The sequence below is a fragment of the Pinus tabuliformis genome, chromosome X (genome assembly GCF_031772625.1).
Source record: "Pinus tabuliformis cultivar Carrire ecotype Pingquan chromosome X, CPIR1, whole genome shotgun sequence".
NCBI classification, from domain to species: domain Eukaryota; kingdom Viridiplantae; phylum Streptophyta; class Pinopsida; order Pinales; family Pinaceae; genus Pinus; species Pinus tabuliformis.
In genome coordinates, this window is record NC_142308.1 from 140,085,081 (window position 1) to 140,100,356 (window position 15,276).

At 39.2% G+C, this 15,276-nt stretch overlaps 1 protein-coding gene across 1 annotated transcript in view; it reads left to right on the forward strand.

Annotated features, from left to right (window-relative positions):
• Nucleotides 1–15,276, forward strand: part of LOC149138853 (Metallopeptidase M24 family protein) — a 538,903-nt gene that overhangs the window by 292,623 nt on the left and 231,004 nt on the right. Inside the window, exons 6-7 of the mRNA XM_089448420.1 lie at nucleotides 7,141–7,272; nucleotides 8,551–8,678. Coding sequence (XP_089304546.1) covers nucleotides 7,141–7,272; nucleotides 8,551–8,678 — 260 coding nt within the window. The remainder of the gene's footprint in view (nucleotides 1–7,140; nucleotides 7,273–8,550; nucleotides 8,679–15,276) is intronic.

The following is a 15,276-nucleotide window of genomic DNA, read 5'->3' on the forward strand; positions in this document are numbered from 1 at the left end:
GGAAAAAGGGCCCCACCAATAAAATAATAGGGAAAAAGGAGAATTTAGAAGCTAGAAGGAGGCTTAATGGAGAATAATAAATAGAGGATTGGACTCAAGTGGAAGGAATTCTATTCCTATCTATCTCTTTTCAATTTCGGTGGGCTCAAGTGCCACCATAATTAGCTATTAGGGATCATTTCAGATCATTCTATTGTGCTTATTACAAAGATTCAATTATCATTGCTTGCAAGAGGCTCTGACATTGTGATTATACTTTGGTTGTAGGACTATAGACTGTGAAAATTCTTTGACCAGAATCCCTATTGCAGCAACTCATGATATTACTCCTATTTGTTAAATTCCTTTAAATAGATTACTTGTAGTTCCTACGGCAAATGTCGTAATACATACATTGCAACCTTCACTTAATTAAATATTATGCGGAAACAAGAAATTGAGCAAGAAAGAAAATACAACACAATAGACACCGTTATTTTTGGACAAATGTCCCCAGAAAAACCCAATGCGAGAAAACTGGTGCAACAAATCTAAGGGTTTATTATTATTAAGCAATAGCAAATTCTGAATACATCTTTCAATACCTCTAGAGTTATTTAGTTACAGAGAGAAATACTGGCAGAAAGATTTGTGAGATTACCTCACACAATCACTGAGAAAATCCCAGCTGATCTAGGCACTGGATGAAGTGCCTCTGGCAGGCCCTATGCTACCTCTGCGCAGTCCCTACATCAACCTCTCTAGGCATTGCGTCAACCAGTTTGTTGATTGATTTGCTGCCCGAAGTCTCTGCTCTCAGCCTCCTAGTCTCACAACCTAGTTCCCGACTTTTGAAATTGACTCTCTGCAACAAAATAATCTCGAACTCCCTCTCACCCTCTGTGCTGCCTCTATGTGGTCCTTCGTGGCCCTACGTCAGCTTCTGCGTCTGGGCTACAGGATCACTCTATGTCTCTCAATGTGGAAAAATTCGAAGTCGGGATTAATTCGGCAAGGGTCCAAAAGTTGAAAAACTCGGCAAAGTCGGGAGTTTTTCGAAAAAGTCGGCAAAAAGTCGGCAAAATTAAAAAAACACAAAATTATTCATTTTTTTTTTAATTTTTTTTAACATCTAGAGTATCCACAACATCAAATAAATGCATTTCCACATAAACATGTAAAGAAAGCTAATATATAATATGTATATGAAGTCTAGTGCTGCATCACATATCAAAATAGTGAATCCACTCCTGAATTTTGAGTCCTGTCTGAGTTTCAACTCTCAAGAGTCAAAATATCAACAAAAAATATAATAAATGTACATCATGAGTCATCTAAAAGTCATCAAGTAATCACTAATCAGTCACTGAGATCCTCTTCCCCTTTTACGGGAATAGGGAATGGCTTTGCCTTTTCCTCTAGAGGAAGAAGACCCTGCCCCTGGGGATACAAAAGGAAATGGACTCAATCGTCCTCTAGAAGCTGATGGAAGAGGTGGCCTCTGTGCTACGCTGCCGCTGCTGCTGCCCACCCTAGATGGTGTCACCTCCTCCTCAGCATCCTCATCCAGCTCTGCTACTGCCTCCTGACCCTGATGTTGCTCCGCCGCCTCCTCCTCTATCTCTAGCTCTCCCTCCTCTGCAACTGCTACATCCTCTAGATCCACACCTAACCAATCCGGGATCGTGTCCAAGATTGGCCTCTCAGTCTCGACTCTCCATGCAGCGGTGGTATCAATATTGTCCAATGAGATGGCTTCCACATCAGTAGGTTTCTGAAGCTGTCTCACCCACAATCGAAGATTGTAGTAGACGTATACCATGTCATTGAGGCGTTTGGATACCAATCTGTATTAGGGTCATAGATTGTAAATTAGTACTTAGAAAATTTAAATATTAAAATTAATCAAATGAATTCAAAAAATTTAATTTGAAATCTTTTTAGTTTTTACCTGTTGCGCTTTTTGGAGTGTATTTTGTCAAATACACTCCAGTTGCACTCACACCCAGAGGAACTGCATGTTTGGCTGAGCACTCGAATGGCAAGCTTTTGGAGATGTGGTACTCTGGCACCATAGCTTGTCCACCAAGCATCTACAAGTTAAAAGAAAAATGAGAAACATAAAAAAAAACATTGAAATTCTAAACTTGAAAATTTGAAACAAACTGAAACTTACCTGGCATTTTGGTCGTCCTATTCTTAATAGCCATGTCAAAACCAAATGTGCCACCTCCCATCCTATAGACCTCCATTTCTTTAGAAATCTCCTCACGTTCTTGCTCAGATGACACCATCCTCTCGACACAAGTGAAGAATCCATCCATCACCTCGGCATCAAATCTGAAACCACAAGCATAAGAAAATGCAGGGTTGAGGTAGACACCTGCAGCATGAATGGGGCGATGGAGGGTATTGTTCCATCGCTGATCAATCACTCCCCATATGACCTGTTGTTTCTCTAACCCCTCGTCTCCCTTATCTGCATAATAAGCACGGATGGCTTCTTTGGCCCTATCCATGGCCTCATACAAGTAGCCCATTGCGGGCTTCTCTCCATCAACCAACCGAAGAACCTTTACCAAAGGTTCTGAAATGGCACACACCTCCTCTACTCCTGCCCAAAAGCTCTGATCATATGAAACTAGTCTGCATATGCCCTCTCCCTCCGGTTTGCGGCTAATAGATAAAGAACGCCAATCCGCTGAGAGAAACATGCTCTTCACCTCCCACATAGAATTCAACAGAGACTGAAGAGATATGAAAGAAGTGGCAAATCGTGTAATGGCAGGCCGCACCAACTCTTTGTTGTTGGTGAATTTTCTCATCAAGCTAAGCACAGATGAATGATTATAAATAAATTTTGTTATGCTCTTGGATGATTCAACAATATCCCTCACAGTAGGAATTTTACCTATATCCTCCAACATCAAGTCAATGCAATGAGCAGCCCAAGGTGTCCAAAACAAGTTAGGATACCTCTCCATAAGCATCTTGCCAGCTGCAACATAATTTGCAGCGTTGTCCGTTATGACTTGGACAACATTGCTTGGGCCTACTTCCTGAATGAAGAGGTCCAACAACTCACATAATAAACGTGCATCTTTAATGTGGTCAGATGCATCAACAGATTTCATAAACATTGTCCCCTTGGGACAACTAACCAAGAAGTTAAGAAGGGTCCTACCCTTCTGGTCAGTCCAACCATCTGACATGACTGTGCATCCAGTGTACTCCCATGATGCCCTAAACTCTGCCAATCTAGCAGTGCACTTAGTCTTTTCATCTTGAAGAAGAGGCCCTCTCAACTCTACAAAGGTGGGGGCTTTGTACCCCGGGCCAACGACAGCAACAACATCAAACATAGGCTGGTAGAATGGGTTTGTCTTGGCAATGTTGAAGGGAACATCACTCCATAGAAGACACCTACTGACCAACTTGTCAGCTTCTGCTTTTTCCTTTTTTTCATTGATGATCTAATCCCAGGTTGTGAACCAGCTGTTGTTCTAGGAACAAAAAAAGATGAGATAGAAGGATGAGTACCCATGGGTGAGGAAGGTGATGCTGCTGTAGAAACATTGCCACTCTCACTTCCCCCCACTCTTGAGCCCCCTACAAGTTGGTTTCTTAGTGTTGCCCTGGTGTCTTTTCCTTCCTCTTTATCCATCAATGATTGAATGGCCCGTCGGATGATTTCTGGAGTTGTCTTTTTGCAAAGTTCAATATTTTGGCCTGGAATTTGCCCCAAATGGAATTTTAATCTGTTGATGCCTCCTAACATATGCTTTCCACACAATTTGCAAGTCAAATACATTCTATTGACCCCCCCAGTTTCAGGTATAACATCAGGCTCACCAAACTCCCACATAGAATCCAAAATCCTCGGCATTTTGTTTTAAACTTTGAGCTGGAATTTAAAGTTTAAACCTGGGCACAAAAAGAATTGAAACAAATTCAAATCAGCAAATTATAATTAGTAATTTCAATTTGTATTGCACTCAGAATTTAGAAACAAATTAGTAAATATTAAATAATAAATATACATACAGTGAACCTACAGTGAGCGGCCAGCCTACCTACAGTGAACGTTGAGCGGCTGAACAGTTGTATAATATACAAATTACAATGACATAAATATTAAATAATAAATATACATAACAGTAACTATATACTTGGTCGATTTGTTATTTGAATTTTGGATAATGGGCACACTGGCACAGTGAACGCTGAGGCTCTGAGCGGCTGTTTTGAACAGTTATATAAATATTAAATAATAACATACATATTACATAACAGTATTACATAACATACATGGAGAGTCTCAATATATAACATACATATTACATACAGCGGTGGTATCAATATATAACATACATATTACATAAATATTAAATAATAACATACATATTACATATTACATATCAGCCGCTGTTTTGAAGTTGAACAGTTATATAAATAATAACAATGTAACATACAATTACATAACAGTTATAAACTTATATATAATATATATTTTGTCGATTAAAATTTTAAATTGTTATTTGGAATCGATAATGGGCAGTGGGCACAGTGAAGTTGTGAACGCTGAGTGGCTGCCGCTGGCGGCTGAACAGTTATAAATTAAAATATATATATAATATACATAAATAATAAATAAACCTAAATGATAACTCATAACAGTGATATATAATATATATTATATATTTTGTCGATTTTATTTGGAATCTGGATAACCGATAATGGGCCATGGATTTAATTTGTAACAGCGTATAGTCTCTGAGGCTCTGAGCAATGCATACCTTGACGGCGGACGCTTGCGGGGGCTCCTCTTGAGTCTTGATTTTTGCAAATGCACACCGACAATTTCACAGTCGAAACCCTCGATTCTCCACAGCGGAACAAGCCAAAACACAATGAAAAACTAAAACGAACGATTTCCGGCTTTTTATGCCCGCGGACATAATTTTTTTAATGCCAACCGATTTTTTCGATCGACTCCCGATTTAATCGGGATTAATTCGATTTAATCGCGATTTTTTCGTTTCTTAAAAAGTCGTCAAAAAGTCGGCTGATTTAATCCTTTCGCTGAAAAAATCGCATTTTTAGGAATAAATCCCGATTTTTTCGGGACTTTTTCCACACTGATTTTAATATCTCCTTCATCGGGCAAAATTTCCCCAAACCATTTCTGGGTCTTGGAGATCTCACATGCTTTAGCCTCTCCACCAATTTTCATGGCTAGAGCACATCCAATGACCCCAAATCAACAAAAACATCATCATCAAACTTCACACTAGCTTACTACCTTATATGAGTTGCTAGATTTAGGCATGGGAGGATTATAAAATGCCCTTATCACATGCTCCTAGCCCTAGGGAAGAGGAATGCTTCCTAGCCCGACCCTACAATCAATAAGTGTAAGTGGTAAATGATATGGCTTGTGCTGTACTTCATGAGTGGTGTCATAGTCTTATAGGTTATGAAAGGCCATCATCCATGAGCGCCTTTGTGGAGGGAGAGCTTGCATGATTTGTGTTACCCTTTCTTCGGCACCATTTTTCCACCCTTCACTTTGATTTGATTTGCTTAGCATGTTTTCATTGATTTCATACAAAACACCTTTTTAAGGAATGGTCAGTTCATTGCTCATAGGAGTTACGAGGTTTATTAAAGTCTCGTTTACTTTGATAGGCGTGAGAAATATGGGACTAGGGCGATGGCCTCACATAAGGGGGTAGAATTCAAGTTAATTTGGCTTTTAAATTATATTCATCCCTACTATGTTTTTTCATTTTGACAATTGGCATTTGCTTTTCATTTCTTTCTTATTGCTGCTTTGTCGACCTCTAGGCAATTTCCAAGCTCCTTTTCTCGTGGGATGAGGCAAACAAGGAACAAGTATGAGTGACTGACAACAACCAAATAAAAGGAAGGACAACATGCATAGGAGAGATGATAAATGTTAAGTATCAGAGGGTGTGGACATGCTATCTCAATCAAGGCTGCCTATTTGTGCGCCTCCTAGACAGTGAAAGAAAGGCGCCAAGGAGTTTTTGCAGCTTACTAGAAGGAAGAGATGACCACCAATGTGAAATGAGGCAACAACTATAACGTCGAAGCATGATGATCCATTATCTAATTTCAACGAGATGATCCTTATTTAACTGCCCGAAACATTAAACGTAAGCACTTCGTATGAAACAATGGCTAATGTACCTCATGGTTGTTGACTCGCCATCATCTGGTGAGAATGTTGATCAAATGGATAAGCTGATCAATGAGGCTGCTGGTTGGAAAACTACATCTTGATTCTTAGGATAAATTTTTTCTTTTAGGGTTAAACTCATATACATAGATGGATGCTTCTTGGACAAGATATCGTGGAAATGTGTCTGGAAATGCTTTTCTCAAGGACAAGATAGCCATATCCCTTGTTGGGCTGAGGCTGGAGAGCATGTCATGCAATGAAGCGAGGACTTTGTTTTCAGTTCAAAGCATGTGGGGTGCACACATTATTAAAGAAAAAAGAAAAGAGGAAATGTCATAGGGCCCCACACTATTAAGAAAAAGAAAAAGAAGTGCCATATTCTGCATGAAAGATTCTAGACTCCAGTGAACACCTAGAAAACATTTGCCGGCTGTATCCCTAATGCTGTATACCAGACACTGTTTTTTTTACAGAAATGGCAGCACATATAGGCATTTCAATTTAAGATGTGTATGACAGCTTTCCATCAAATATCCACGTCAAGAAAAAGGGACTACCAAAACTATAGCAATGTCAGGCTTAGGCTTTGTATTTGACCTATCTATATTCTTGTTTATGTCTTTTAGCATTTTATTTGGCTTGCCAATCATGTGGTTATTTTTTTGATGACTCCGAATTCGCAGAATAATATTAAATGAAATCTTTCAAAATTTTAATTATCTGATTAGATCCTCTCTTAAAAGTTTTAGAACATGGGCATAATTAAGTGCACTTTGCATTGTGTCACAGAGCTGAAATATTACCAATAGAAGCAATCAACAAATAGTAAAAAATACGATTTACCAAATGCATAATAGCTAGCATGTTGTGTTTCTTCTCTGGATTGTGTGTTTGTAATTTTCTTTCTGTTGAAGAAATACATAATTATGATCTGTTCCTTTTCCTTTTTTCTGCAGGGAATTGAAAATTTCAATACCAATCTTGATATTTTACGTCCTATTTTGACTGAATGCCGTGTATTCAAGTCACATTTGGAATTGAATCTCCTACGATATGTCAATGACGTGAGCTCAGCAGCTCATGTTGAGGTACTGCCTCGTCACCCAAGTTAGTTTTTAGATTGAACATGAAACAGGCACCAGATTTTGTTTATTTTTCATGATTTCCTAGATTGATAATTACTTCCAATGTTTTCTTTAATAATTTATCTTGTATCATTTCATCATTAAGCAATTTTACATAGGAAATATTCTACAGTAAAGATAATCATAACAGTAGAATCACGAGGAGACAGCCAAACGCAAGAGAAGCAAAATTTATCCTGGGAAACCACTAACCAGGGAAAAACCCAGCAACCTTAGAGAAATTTCCAATTCAACAAGAGATACAATCTGAGTTCTATAGAAAAACCTGGAAATTCCTAGGGCTAGACCAGCCTTCCATCTATGAACAATAGTACAAGATTTTCTTCCAGGGTTTTCTTCCAACCAGGCCTTCTTCAAGCAGAAGTTCGGCCTTCTAATCTGCCTCAGAACAAACAAAAATTTGTCCTTCAAGTCTGCCACAGAAACATCATTTAAGTCTCCCACAGATTCGTTCTTCTGCCTCAGAAATTTCCCTTTCTCACATGTGTGAACAGAGACAAATGATGATCCGAAATTGGTCCCAAATGGAGTTGCAGAATGAAAGAATTGGTCCACTGTTGCAGTGAAACATGAAAACTAAGTAGTACATTTTGATTATAAAGATAGGTTGCTGCCCACCTATACAAATTCCATGATAGACTGCATTGTCAGAGATCGCTGCATTTTAAAACACAAAAATACCTGTACAAGTTCTAAACAAAATCATTCGATGCAATATCAATAGTGGGTGTAGCCCATCCAGTATTCCCATAAACTTTCATAGTTGTAATTATATGGCACTCTTTTGGTTAATCTCCTTAGACTTGGACCATTCAAATAGAAAGGTTTTTTAGTTAAAATTGGTACCCGAAATAGGCATATTGTTATTCTACATTTGAAACAATATAGTATTGCACTTGAAAGGGAGTCATATTACTTGTTTGCATTGGTCAGTGGTGACCTAAGCCCATCATTGAATTTGCAGTAATAAAGATCGCAAATCTTGGCCACAAATTGTTCATTATGATGGTTAGTTTGGATATGGAGTTGCTCAACATTATTTAAGAGGGCATATGTTTATACATATTTATACAAATTATAAATTTTCTGAGAAATATATACTTAGTATCATACTAGTACTAAATTTAGCATCATGCCAGGGAGTAATTAATAATTATGGTGCAGAAAGTTTGTATTTATTTAGAGATTTTATTTGTTGCTTATTCAAACTTGCATGGCTAGGTCATGCGAAGAACAAAAGTTGGGATGAAGGAGTATCAATTGGAAAGCACGTTCTTGCACTATGTGTATATGTTTGGTGGTTGTAGGCGTTGCTCCTATACTTGCATCTGTGCAACGGGGGAGAATAGGTCATTATCCTTGTCATAACTGTCACCTCTTGTAGTTGTTGAGTAATTCAATACTAAAATTTCAGTAAATTTTGTTGACTATTTTAACGAATTATGTGGTGTCTTCTTCTTTGTTAGAATGTCAAGCCATGAACGCATGTAGTCCCAAATGGGCCACTTCTTTATTTTTGTCTTGTACATTATTTGTCTGATGATTTAAACACGTGGTTGATGAATGTATGCTTATTATGATTTAATGTACTTTACTAAGTGGTCCTTGTTCAAGTCCTTGGTTCAATGCTTTTGTCCACTTTAAATAAGGAAACTATTTGTTCACACAAGTTCAGAGGTTGCTTGTATTCTTTTATTGGTTGTCTAGATTAAGATATTTTCTAGGATTGCGTGTGATTAATTTGTTCTTTTTTGTTGGAAACCATTGAAGAAGAGGTTGATTTTGACAACTTTATGGTGTATCATAAGACATGATAAGATAAATTTAGTAATGTCCAATGAATGATCACAAAAGTAGGTCAAGGGGTGTAAAAGTGTAAAATTAATGTGTGATATAGTGGAAGTGCAAAAGCAATTCCAATAGCTATTCTAAAAATGAGAAGAAAATATTTGTAATATTCCCGCTCGAGAATTTCCCAAAACGACCACGAATTTTCTGAGTTTTCAATGAGTCCTTTCAGTGAGAGTTTTTTGTCAAACATGTCATGAACCTTCTGCTGCAAGTGTGATTTGAATAATTTCATTTTCAAATAGTGGGACACCATAAATTAGTGCAACTCTAATGATGGTTCCAACCGCAGTGAGTGGTAACAAGCAACTTAGGAGAGATGAACATCACATGACAGCATATAAAATTAAATATCAGTCCATCTCTCTGAGTTTGTAAGATTTAGTTCACCGAGGAGTTTCACAAACAGTTTGTAGGCAGTGTACTGTAGGTATCTCTTTTACAACTTAGCATAAGGTCATGAACAGTGATAAACATACAAGAGAGGAGTGTTTGAGAAATGCTGATATCCACTTCATATTAAATTTAAATGCATGCCCATCTCTAATACATACACTTCAGCAATAAAAGGAGGACTGAGATTCAAAATACCAGTGAATAATAGAAGATGTGACAGCTGTAGATGTATGTACAGGGCCAGAAAATCAACAGAAAGACAAATTAAGCTTCAGCAGAGGTTAAAACATGTATTCTTCCCTCAAAGTGCCAAAATACCACCAGTCCACTCATGTACAATGCTGAGATAACTCGTGATTCTTCTAGCAGAGAAACCATTTACAATTTCACCTTCAAATGCCTTGGTACACTTAGCAATTGACACACAGGTTCAGCCACTAAGAAAGGGAAATTCGGCCTTCTGTAAATCAGTAATTCAACCTCTTCATTTAATTCTGAAAATTGTGCTCAGCCCACCACTGAAATGAATTTGGCCTCTTGCGGAAAGTCGTCCTCCCCACAAATTGACCCCCTGGAAAGCATACAATTCGGCCTCCACTTCAGAACTTGACCTTAGGTAAATGAGAGGAAATCAGCCCACAAAAAGATAACTCGGCCCCTTCAGGAATAGAGTAACTCAGCCTTGGAATCATCAATTCGGATCAGCTGATGGAATGGTTAGACCCCGAAACATCCCCAGTAATTCAGCCTCTTTTCCAACAATTGTTCCTGCAGTTATAATAATCTTTTACTCAGCAATTTTCCCTTCAAATCAAAGGTTTCTCTTCAGCAAACTCTCTTCAACATCTGCAATAGACAGAAATGAAAGATCTGAAGTGATCTTCCCCAAGAGCTAACTAGGATGTCACTCAGAGTCCACTGAAAATAGCCTGAGTTTCACTTGAAACTCTTGAACTCGCTTGAGCTCCTTTCAATTGACAAGGAGATAGATAGAATAGGATGCCTTCCAATTGAGCCCAATCATCTATTTATAATTCTCCATTGTGCTTCCTTCTAGCTTCTAGATTTTTCCTTTTTCCTATTATTTTATTGGTGGGGCCCGTATTACACTAGGAGATTTTTTTCCGCCATTTTAAATAAAATAGTAATTTACCTCATTTCTCAATTAAATATTATTTTGCTGCCATTCTCCAATAAAATAATAATTTTCCTTCACTCCCCAATAAAATATTTGCTTGCTGCCATTTTCCATTAAAATAATATTTTGCCTTCCTCTGATAAAATATTATTTTGCCGCCATCTCGTTAAAACAATAATTTCTCCCTTCTCTCACAAAATAATATTTCCCCTTTTTAATATTTCCAAAAAATTGCAAAACTCCTATGTGATTTTTGCATGCACAAAAATTGGGAACACGACAAGATTTAAGATCTGAGAATGAAGTTACAAAAAGCTAAAAGACTAGCTCAAAGGAAGAAAGATAGATACAAAGACATAAAATGATTATACGAGCAAGATCTCATCAAGAATATGTCAAGTTGTTATAGATTCCATAGTCCTCAGTACTATCCAAATGACGTTCTAAGATAGTGCGCCAGCCCCTTCACGATGACTGTGGACATCAAAGGGAGGAGATGCGAGCTTTGATTGCAAGGGGGAGAAAGGGGAAGATTGCAAGGTGTCAAATGTAGGCAAGCAATCGCTAGTTGGGTAGGACATAATTGACTACATTCACATCATCGTTGTGAGAGGAATATACGAGACCATTGAACTCTAGAAAACATGTGAGACGATTTAGGGTAATGTTGGCGGTGCTGGATGCCGCCAACAACTAGGGTTCTCCCTAGTGTGAAGCCCCAATTAGACCTTACACTGTTTGGGATAGGAGCCCCATCTGGTATGTGGGCCTAAGTGCCACCATGAATGTTTCACTCTTGGCTACCAAATGAGAAGATTTCAGAGCGAGGATGAGAATGAAATGCTCAGTCAATGAAACAAAGTTAGTCTAAGATTAACAAACTGCAGAAAGAGGTTCACACACGTCACAACAACACTAAGAAGAGGTATGTCATGAGAAGGATCAGTGAGCCAAAACCCAATCAGACATACATGAACAAGAACATGCCAGAGGTTAATTTCAAATTAGTTCACAATAGATCACTGACATGGCGTAGAATAAGTAAGCACAGATTCGAAAGCAAACATACATGCAACAACTACAAACCAATCCATAACATATTGCGTGTATGAAAGCACACATACAAATACAATGAAAATATCAGACAACCAATACATCCACCATGAGTAAGCATGGGAATCAGTGCTAAACATGAAGAACATCTTATTAATGCTGTTGCAAATTCAAGTACATATCTTGCAATTTGTCAAAGCCCAATAGTGGAACATGGGCTCCTCATACCATTGCCCAATGCAAAACCCTAGCCTCACTGTAGCTCACCCTCTTTGTTGCCAAGAGCTGAGTGCCTCTAGCTCCTAAGCAAAAATCAACTATCTAATCCTAGCCCCAACTCAGGTGCTAAAGTCCCCCCGTCAAATGAGGCATAAGGGTCTTCTTATAGAGGTGATGTGACTGTTCACCTACTGTGACCCTTGACCTACCCTCACGACCCTTGAACTTCCGCACTGCTCTCTCATGCCTACTGCCTAGTACATGCTCAATTGATCTCAGCATAATTGCTAACACCATGATGAGAACATTTACATATTGATAGAAGAGAAAATGTGAGGAGAATAAAGAAAGTCTGAAAATCCCTAGGGTTTTTGTTGCCAATACTGCCGTGAAACCATGGAGACTTGCATAGGCTATTGCCCCTCCTTTGCATTCAATCAAATTTGAAGTCAGTCCTTTGAGCTTGCTGAATGGTTCTTGAAGCTTGTATGGAACCAACTCATCTGTTAATGGAAACCCTAGTTGCACAACCTCTTGTGAGAAACTCTAATTCGTCCACATAGATTGGCATCCTTTCTCCTTTTCTTCTACCTACAAGCGAAATTACATGGGTCATAGGCATTTACAAACAAAGAGAAATACCAAAACATAATTAATTGATTGAAAGAAAAGCACTAATTGGGACCCCTATATAGTCCATTTAATATGGTCCGTGCAACACCACTATAAGCTTTAAGAGGATCGTAGCCCATGCTGATTGTCCTTTTCTCTAGTGTCCCTTCATTTTATAGTTTTCTTCAGTACAGGGCTAAAATCCCCTGCAATGTATCTGACTTTGCCTATTTGTTGCACTCACCTTGTATGCTCTCAATGCATGTGACATCTGTTGATTTTTTGGGTAGCATCGGATGTGCTCAAGCTTCGAAAGTTTGTGGAGGGGATAGAACACATGAGATCTCCAAGACCCATAAATCATTTGGTGAAATTCCACCCGGATTGTATTTTATTAAAATAATTAATATTTTTAATGGGGTTCCTAAGTCTAAACTTAGGAAATTAAAATATTAATGGGTATTAATGAAAATATGGATGAGAAGCTGCTAAGAGATGAGGATCAAATCTAATTTAATCTTAGTCGTTGATTAGAGATTAGATCATGACCGTTGATTTCTCAACAGGAAAAGTATAAATGGAGGCTTGGGGTCAGTTGAAGAACACACACAGAGAGATTGGGGAAATCGATTTTCTGAGGTGAGAAGCTCTTAGGAAGGAAATCAATTGGGGAGATCTTGCAGCTGAGGGGCAGTGATAGTTCGGGAATACTGACAAAGAGGCAGAGAGAAGCTTGTGGAGGTAGCGTAGTAGCCAGGAAGAGCTGACCCTGGGGCAGTCTGGGCCCACGTAGCCTTGACGTGGAGCCAGAAGGGTTAGTGCAGAGGGAGAAAGCTGTCTTCCACGCAGAGAGCTAGAACTACTGGGAAAGCTGACACATGGGCAGAAGAGCTGACGTAAAGCCTTAGAGAGCTCCATTCAAGCTCACACAGTTATTGCGAAGGGGCAACGTAGTTGTAGCCGGGGCCAGCCAGTTTTGCTGCTGGGTCAGTCAGGTGAAGTGAGGTAAAATTCACTTAAGTTTTTTTCCATTGTATTTCTCTGTCATTGGTTTGCCGAGAGGGCAACCAACATTTGTATTCAGAACTTCTACTTAATAGAAAACCCTCAGAGTTGTTGCACTGGTTTTCCCGCCTTGGGTTTTTCCGGAGACGTTTAGTTCAAAAATAAGTGTGTCTTTTGTGTGTTTGTCTCATTTATTTTTCAGTACTTGATCTGTATATTGGTGTGGGTTGCAGTGTATTTACATTAATATTTTCTGAATATTTATGAAAATAACTTGTTAAATGAAGAACACAAGTAGGTAATGCAAATCAATTTACTGCAGTAGGATTTTTGACTTGTTCGATTCAGAAATTTTCACATGGTATCAGAGCAATTGCAGATCAAGGAGGACTGAAGCCATGAACGAAAGGACAGAGGAAAATCTATGCATGAAGGCAATTGTCTTGAGAGACAATGCAGTTTCAGGCCAAGAAAGTAGAGGAGGGGTGATGCAATCACCAAGGGAGGCTCACAGAGAGCTCGCGTCATCTTGATTTGGTGACGCTGTTGTTGCAGAGGAGAGTGCAGTGGTTATTGGGTTAGCGCGAAGATTGTTGAGTCTCGTTTTTCCGATTGCCGTGGCTAGAGGTACAACGCAAATTTCATTTGGAGTTGCTGGTGGGGTGCTGATTCTGTTGGTGCAGAACAATACCTAGTGGGGTAGAAGCAAAGTAGAGGGAACCAGTTCCTCAGAAGATTTTTTGCCAAGAAATCTAGATCCAGTGCTGAGCAGCAGCAAAGAGAGATCAGAGAGGAGCGGTTCGATAGTGGTTGGCAAAAGGATTTCTGTGAAGGAAATCAAAATTTAGAGGGAGTTTATTCCTTAGAGGATTTCTAATGTCAAAGAAATCCAGATCGGAGTTTTGCTGGGGCAGCAGCGAAAGAGGAAGAAGAGAACTAGTTCGACATTCATTTGAGCTGCGATGGCAGTTAACGGACTGAGGGATCAGGACAGGTTGGATGGAGCATCCAACTTCGTCATTTGGAAGGGGGATCGTGGCAATTTTGGATAAAAATCGCATCAAGGATTATGCCTTGAAGATGGTTGCTGTTCCTGTTGATGGTGATCCTCTCAAGAAGTACGAGGAGGCTCAAGCGAAAGCAAAGTGCATGATCTTGGATGGGGTCAAAGATCATGTGATCCCACATATTGCTGAGTTGGACAGAACAAGGGAAATGTGGGAGACCTTGACCACATTGTACGAGGGAACTTCCGTTCAGTGGAAGATGTTGCTTGAGAGTCAGCTGAGACAGTTTTAGATGCAGAAGGGAGAAGAAATCGATCCCTTCCTTCTCAGGTTGCAAGGGATCCGTGACCAGCTAACTTCTGTAGGGGCTACACCAGATCTTGAATTTATGGTTAGGACTGCCCTGAATGCAGTCACTAAAGAGGGAAACCTTTGTCCAAAGCATCTTGGGTAGGGCTTCTCTTCCCAGTTGGAAGGAGATGTGGGCAGCTCTTCGATAGGAAGAGATCAGATGGTTGACCAAGGCGGGAAGCAGCAACAAAGGGATTAGAGTCAAGAAGGAGGAAGAGGAGGGTGCAACTCTTAGAGATTAGATCACGATTGTTGATTTCTCAACAGGAAAAGTATAAATGGAGGCTTGGGGTCAGCTGGAGAACACACATAGAGAGA